The 7,974-nt window shown below is 36.1% G+C and overlaps 1 protein-coding gene across 1 annotated transcript; it reads left to right on the top strand.

The window, feature by feature from the left end:
• The first annotated feature begins 284 nt into the window (after positions 1-284).
• LOC117618574 (glycosyltransferase-like KOBITO 1) lies at positions 285-7,974 on the top strand. The gene is made up of 11 exons (XM_034348211.1): positions 285-826; positions 2,956-3,105; positions 3,224-3,276; positions 3,866-3,974; positions 4,099-4,233; positions 4,377-4,421; positions 5,434-5,621; positions 5,708-5,849; positions 6,562-6,608; positions 6,778-6,865; positions 7,474-7,974. Exons 1-11 carry the CDS (start codon positions 464-466, stop codon positions 7,756-7,758), a joined length of 1,605 nt encoding a protein of 534 aa, XP_034204102.1. The 5' UTR covers positions 285-463; the 3' UTR covers positions 7,759-7,974.

The following is a 7,974-nucleotide window of genomic DNA, read 5'->3' as shown; positions in this document are numbered from 1 at the left end:
AGAAAGAAGAAATGATGGATGGGTCCCACCCCTCTGTTTATTAAAATGATTTTTTTTTTTTCATTTTATATGTCATACTATTTTATTTTATAGTAGTGAATTATTTTTAACATATGAAATGCCTAATTACTCTCATATTTAACAACAAATTAGATGAAATGTTGAGAATTTAAACTACATGAGGGAAATTGAGAATAAAATTTAGTTCGAATTCTTAATTTTCTTAAAAAAAATAGGTCAGGGGGTAAATTGATAATTAGGTAAAAGGCATTTCAACAGTTTACCCTTTTTCTAATTTAGTGTTATTTTTATTTATTTATTTTTCAATTCTTGAAAAGGTAGCGTGCTGAGACTGTAGCAGGAGCTGTTTTTCAAACTTTATTTAAAAGAAAATAAGAACTTGTTTGCTAAAATCCCAGTGAAGCTGTAAAGTCTCACATGACGTAAAAGTAAAACGACCATCATGACTAACCACCACCATCACCACCACCTCCACGCCCCGCTCCGCTCAACTCCGCAGTCTTCTTCCTCCTCGTCATCTCAGACTTTCACATCGAAGGTCCTCCTTCTCCTCACTCTCCTCCCTCTTTCGCTCGCAGCCTTAGCCTTCATTCTCCAATGGCGCGGTGGCATCCCCGACCCCACCACTCGGTGGTCCCCACCTGGTTCCCATCACCTCTTCCCCGGCATGGACGCCTCTCCTCTCTCCTCCGCCGTCGTTCACTCCACGCCGTCCGATTGCCTCAGCCTTGGCCGTTCAGCCTCGCCTTCGTTTCCCTACTATCAGAATTGGAAGTTTGATTCTGTGTCCAATTTGAGACCAAAGGTGTGTTCTTTCTTCTTCTTTCTTTTTGGATTTGAGGTTGATCTGGTAATGGGTTTTGCTTGTTATAGATTTGGGTTTAGTGGGTTTTTGCTGCTGTATTCGAAAATTCTGAGTGGCCGTACAGTTTGATGCCAAAAGCTTTGTTACTTTGTGAAATTGGCGACCGTCGTCTGATCTGTATCTGGGTTTAATATTACGGGTTGTAGATTTGTTTTGAGGCTGTTTATATGTAGTGAGCCTTTTTTTTAAGAAAGGATAAATGAGTTGTGCCAATCTTGCATTTCACTTTTTGCTATAAGTTTAGCTCTTTTAGATATTTTTTGGCGCAATGCTGTTTGGCTAATAGATCCTTTTTCTCATGCTGGTATGCTCATTTTGAAAATGGATCGTCTGCCTAATTGGTGCTAATGTTCTCAGTTCATGGGTCATAGATGTTTTTTCTTTATAGTTTTTTGTTTCTTTTTTTGTTTTTTGTGTTTTTTTTCATTGATTGGTTGAACAGTGTTTGGTGTGTACTAGGTGTTGAGAATTCACACACAATTCCTAGCCCAAAGATCACAAAAACAACCAAGAGAATAAAATGAAGAAAACAATCAATCACACAACACACAAATTACGAGGTTCACCATGGTTTGGGCTAATGAAGACGATCCAGCAGAAAGATAGTAAAATTACAATGAAGAGGAGATAGCCTCTTCACTCACACTCACAAGTGATTTCACTCATCTCAACCCCAGTACACCCAAGAAACTGACTCTCACACTCTCAAAGTTTTCACTCGGTATGCCACAACCCTATAGGTGAAATCTTCAAAGCCACTAGACATATATTGATCACGCCCTTTGATCACACACCACGGAGACTAACACCATAAGGATATACTTATAGTCTCCCTTTCAAAACCCTAGTTTCACTAGAGCAAGTTACCCTAGCTCAATAGAACTAGGAATCCAAAAGCATACCCTAATAGGACTCAAAATCGAAAAAGGAAACATAATCATGTGCGTCGGTTTGCACCGAAAGTTACCTAACTTTAATACCAACTGGTTGCCTTTTGTCTCCGACCAGTCGTCGGTTATCCTCCATGCCTTTGACAACTAATTTGAGCCGCTATCCCAACACTAGGTGTGATTTGTTGGTGGTGCATTGGTCAAGCAATAGTTTTGTTGCGGAGAATCTAGGAACTAGCAAGTTTTTGTTATGGATTTTGAATTCTCTCTTGTCAGACCAGTGCTTTTGATTTTTCACTTGAACCATGGACCCTTGGATTGTCAAATTGTTTTTCAGAGCTAGTTAATGCAGTAAGTTGCTTCAATAATTTGAGGCGAAGCAAACACAGATCAGCTAAAGCTAGAACAGAGGTGACCGAAAATAAATAAAAAACCAAAAGCTTACAATAGAAGTGAATATTGTTGCAGCGTAGTATATGCTCTTCACTGGAGATTATATATGGTGCTTGAGTTTCCATATTATCATCTCAATCGTGAAGCACTTTCTATTCAAATGCCGTGCAATGTGAACCAACTTCATCGGTATTCTGGAAACCTCAACTTAACCTTGCTTTCCAAATAGACTTGCCTGACTTGTTAATAGAAGACACTATTATATATGCTTAAGACTTGCAAAGATGGGTTTTCCTTTTCTTCTTTTTTCCCCCAAATTGAACCCACTGTGCAGGCCCTGCTCTAGAGATCAAACATTGACAATGGCATGTCAAGTGATTCTGCACAGCCTAAGAATATAGGAAATATCATAGTTCTTCAAATCATGGAATGTAATGACGAATTAGCTACAGCCATTTAATGAGTGTTAAATGTCGTTCGATGTATAATCATGAGCAACTCAGGTATTCAAATAGATAAAGGTAATGCGATTCTTTGTTTCATTGACAACCTGTTCTGCAGACTTGCAGTGAGAACATATGATAACGTTGCCATTTACATATTAGACTTTATATGGTACCAGTATATAGGGTGAATGGTTGGTAGTAGAATTTGATTTTATGAATCAGGTATCATTAGGACTTTCCTGTTCTAGTTATTTTATGAGTACTTCTTATTAATATCAGGAAAGCAAACATTTTGGTGGAATGAAGTTTTCCTCTCTTAACAGGTTAGTTTTGTGTGCAGATATGTATTACTACGAGTACTTCAGCTGGCTTAGATCAGATTTTACCATGGATGTTTTATCACAAGGTCATTGGAGCTACTACCTTTTTACTTTTTGTGGAAGGAAAGGCTGCATCTCCCGAAGTAGCTAAAATTCTGGAGTCCATTCCTGTGAGTTAAAATATACTTCACTCTGACTGCTTATCTTCTTCAAATGCATTTCTACTGTTAGTTCTACTGTGCTTAATGTTGTGAAATTTGTCGAGGATAAATTTTGTGGTACTTTCAGGGAGTAAAAGTGATATACAGAACAAAACAGCTTGAGGAGCAACAAGCTAACAGGTTAGTTGATTTTGCCGCCATTCTTCTTGGACTTTATGCTTACTGTTAATGTAATCTTCTGTTATTATTACGATTCCTGTCGGTTGTGATTAATCTTCTGTATATCTATCTCTTTTGTTGTTTGGTAGATGCACGCGCGCGCGCACACACACACACACACACACACACACACACACACACACACAATCCGCCTTTGGGATGGATAACCGCTCTGTGGAGACCCACATAATTCAGATGGCCCCTCTGGCCGTTCAAATTGCACTGAAAAAAAGAGCAAAACATGCCTGTTTAGGGCTTAGCTTTTAAGTTTTAACTCCCGAGTTTTGGGCCACTAAAGAGTCCTTAAAGTTGAGAGTTGAAATTTAAAACCTAACCTGAAAATTGATTCTACACCAATAAACCTTGGCGGGAAATGGATAAAAAACTAAAAAATAGATAAGTGAAACATTGCGGTGCTTTTTGAACAGCAAGCACAGCTGTCCAAGTGGAGGTCATATCAGCAGTGTGGTTATCTGCTTCTAAGAAGAATTCTATTTTCATTTTCGCTGAAATACTTGTATTTTATGCTTCTTGTTTTTGGTACCATCAGCCGAATTTGGAATGAGACTTGGCTGTCCAGTTTCTTTTACAAACCTTGCAATTATGAGCTATTTGTGAAGCAATCTCTCAATATGGAGATGGCTATTGTCATGGCAAGGGTATGAAAGATTTTTCTCATATTACTGGTTCCTATGTTGTTAGTTTTATCTTATGATAATAGGTTTTGTTGATTTATTTCTTTTTTATCTGCTTGGAACTTTCTCGTGCATACAAAAATATCAGGATGCTGGAATGGACTGGATAATTCATCTTGACACGGATGAGTTACTGCACCCAGCTGGTGCCAAGGAGTATTCTTTGAGGCAGTTGCTGCTTGATGTGCCTAGGAATGTGGATATGGTTATTTTCCCGAACTATGTATGTGAAATTGTTTAGATACTTTGGGACATGTAAAGATGATCAAGCATGCTACTCTTGTTAATTTCTTGTATTGGCTCCTGTTTCAGCCCTGGTGCTTTTATTCAGTGATTTAACTAACTGTGCTTATTTTTATTGAGTAGGAGAGCAGTGTTGAACGTGATGATATTAAGGAACCTTTTACTGAGGTGAATTTCCTCTATCGTCCATCATTCTTGCCTTTTTTATTTGGTTAAATAGACTTCACTATATCTCTAGAGTTCAACAATCAATAGAGTGATATTTGTTATTCTATATGGGTCTTTAGATAGTAAAATATGGTACATAGCATATGTTGCTGCCTGTTCCTTCATCATGCGTACCATAACTTTGAATTTGTGATGAGTTCCTAACCTTATCCTTAGTCTTAGACTTACCATGCTGGGAAACAGTATATTGTTGCCCAGTTAAACTTTGCAAGGACAAAGTTGTTAAACACACACATGCACACTTGGTGCCAATTTATATAATAGGAAATTTGGTTTAGGTCACAAATAGTTTTGAAATTTGGAAATGCAAGGATCCTATTTTCTTTTCTGAGTCTAACCAATAGTGGTTTATGTTATTTTAGTTTTAGATCACAAGTCAACCAAATTTTGACTTTTGGAAAGTCAAAATTGTGGCATTTTGTATAATTTTATAATCCTTTTTGGTGTTTTAGTTTAACTTTAGTTTGACTTTTCAACTTTGATCTAAAACTAAATGCAAAAAAACATTTCTGATCATTTCCTAATATCAAAAATACTTTTTTACCAAAACCAAATTAGGCCTTTATATAATCCGAATTAATGGATCTGATATCAGCTATGTTGTTTTAAATGTTTACCCAAGAACGTGAAATGATTCCAACTTTTTAGTAAACTTGCTATTACCTTGATCTGCCTTGTTTTCAAATCTAGACAGAAAGCTTTGAAGTTAACTTGTTATTAGTTCAATAATGGCATAGTGTTTGTAGAGAAGTAGGCAACTGTGGGATTAGGAGAAGTAATATATAGGATATGGAGTGTGCTGCATAATGAAGCGGTAGTCACGAACCTTACTACAAATAAATCTATCCTGGTTGATTTTTGAAAATGCTGCACATCATCTCTATTTTACATTTCAATTAGCATTCATATATGGTCTTTGATCTATGTCTTGCTCGTGTATCTACACAAACAGGTATCCATGTTTAAGAGGAATTATGACCATGTACCAAAAGATACATACTTTGGCATGTACAAAGAATCAACTCGTGGCAACCCAAACTATTTTTTGACTTATGGAAATGGGAAGTCAGCTGCTCGAATCCAAGATCATCTCCGTCCTAATGGTGCACACAGATGGCACAATTATATGAAAACCCCAAAGTACTGTAATTTTATATGGAAAGAGTAGTGGTTTTTTTATTGAACTTATTCATCCCAGTAATCATATTTCTTGTAATTCCTTTTAGTGAGGTCAAATTTGAAGAGGCTGCTGTTCTACACTACACATATGCCCGATTTTCAGACTTGACTTCTAGACGTGATCGGTGTGGCTGCAAGCCAACAAAGGAAGATGTGAAAAGATGCTTTATGTTGGAATTTGACAGATCTGTGAGTTCAATGCTTTGTTTAGATCTTGTTAAACTCTTCCACTTGCATTACAGTATCATCAAGCACATGATATAACTGGTTAAGTTTATAAAACTAACTGGTTGTTCCATACGGAAGAGTTGTATAATGTGACCATGATAGGCACTAAATATAAAGGGTCCAATATAAGGGGTACTTATACAACTGGTTGGAAGAAATTTGAGGCCTAGGAGAGGGTAATGTGGCAATAAGATGAGTTGCTGTTATTAATCTGATAAGTTCGGAAAAAGTTTGTCAGTCATGGCAATTTACTTCTTGTATGTGGTCGTTTTCATTCAAAGCAGTCAAGGAGGCTATTTGGATTAACTTGGGATCTAGTGGTGACTGTCAAGTTTAGTTGTTTATAGAAATAGAATTCTTGAAAATTTGAAGCACATTCTTATTGATTGAGCTGTTTTTTAGATAATTAAAAAGCAATATAGTTTTGTTATTTTCTGACTTCAAGCGTAATCTTACAGCGAGGCATATATGGCATAGTGACTTTCTACTGAAATCATTTAGCAGATTTGGCTAATATTCTTCGAATTTGTAAATAGAATTTGGACTTGTCTTTTCCCTTCTATTTCCCTTTTCTTTTGGTAACAATTAAAATAGCTGCCAGCTCTTGAGTGCTTTTTCGTTGCATTTCATTATGCTAACTCTTTCATATACTAACTAACAATTAGCATTTCAGGCATTCATAGTTGCTTCGACTGCAACCAAGGACGAAATGCTGAAATGGTAAAATCTTCTGTGCAAGTTATTTTGCTTATCTTCATCCTCTTTTAAAATTTGAGTTGTATTAATTCAAATGCTTTATATTTTGGAGAGAACTGTTGGAATTAGCTTACTCTTCATTATTGATAATCCTTTATTGTGAATTAATGTTTGAGCTTGGCTTCTATTCTAGGTACCATGAACACATTGTATGGGATGACAAAGACATAAAATTGAAACTTTTGAGAAAAGGCATTTTGACTCGAATATTTGCTCCCATGGTAAGCATGTTTATCAATATTCTTCACCACAAAAAATTTAATTCAAAAGAGATACAAAAGAATCTAACTAGTGGTCACAATTTTTTTTTCATAGCTGATATATCTAGTGCAGAAGACACATTTGAAGTTGACTAGTAATGAAAAATTTACTGTAATTGTATTTTTGCATAATGTGATACATTGTAGTTGTATTTTTATTTAATGTGATGGATGAAGTCTAGAAAAGGTATAAGTAGACATATATTTAATTTTTCTTTTGGCTAGTAATGAAAGACTGTCATATCAAGTGTTTTATTACAATAGATAGGGCGTAAGGGGTTAATAATCAGAGGGAAAGAGAGGAACGAAAGTAAAGGAGGAAGTTAATTTGATAGTGGGAAGTGGGTTATCTTTATCTATGAACTTCAAATAATTCATATTAATTTTTAGCTGCTTATTTATAATTGAAAATGATCAACTCATGTTAATAGTGTAATTAAATTCTGATGAAAATATTTGACAAAGCTTCAAAACTTAAGGTCCACAGAACACAATTGAGTTGGTTTTATTTATTAGTATAGATATATATCTGAATCATTTTAAAAGATATCCCGTGTTGTACATCTCAGGCCATAATACAAGGACTACGGGAGTCGGGAGTGTTCAGCTCTGTTATTGCATCTGCCCCAACAGCCCTCTCAAAAGAAAAGTTTTTGTTGACAATTGATAGTAGTAACTCTTCTAGAGCTACTGCCTCCCAATCTCTCCCATCGAGGAAGATTGGCAGAATTGGAGAGAGTAAGGCTACTATCAGGAAGGCCTTGGAAGTTGACGCAGCTGAATTTGAAGAAGCTGCTGTTCCACCATTGTCGCCACCCGGAATGGATGACAACCATCTCAGTGTACGAGTGTAATAAGGTCTCTTAGCGTGATTGCTTCTTCTTCTTCTTCTTCTTCTTCATAGTGTGAATGGACAGGTTAATAGGTAAGTTTCAAATATAGCTGTAATTATTCTTGTTTAATTTTTAATTAGTCAGACACAAGATTCTCATGTGACAGATCTAGCTTTTTGGCAAATGTTATATACATTGAAATTCTACAGATATTTCATTATAGACGTTGAAACTCTA

This window comes from Prunus dulcis, chromosome 2 (assembly GCF_902201215.1).
Source record: "Prunus dulcis chromosome 2, ALMONDv2, whole genome shotgun sequence".
NCBI classification, from domain to species: domain Eukaryota; kingdom Viridiplantae; phylum Streptophyta; class Magnoliopsida; order Rosales; family Rosaceae; genus Prunus; species Prunus dulcis.
Note: the sequence above shows the minus strand (reverse complement) of the source record. Positions and strands in the feature narration are given on the sequence as shown.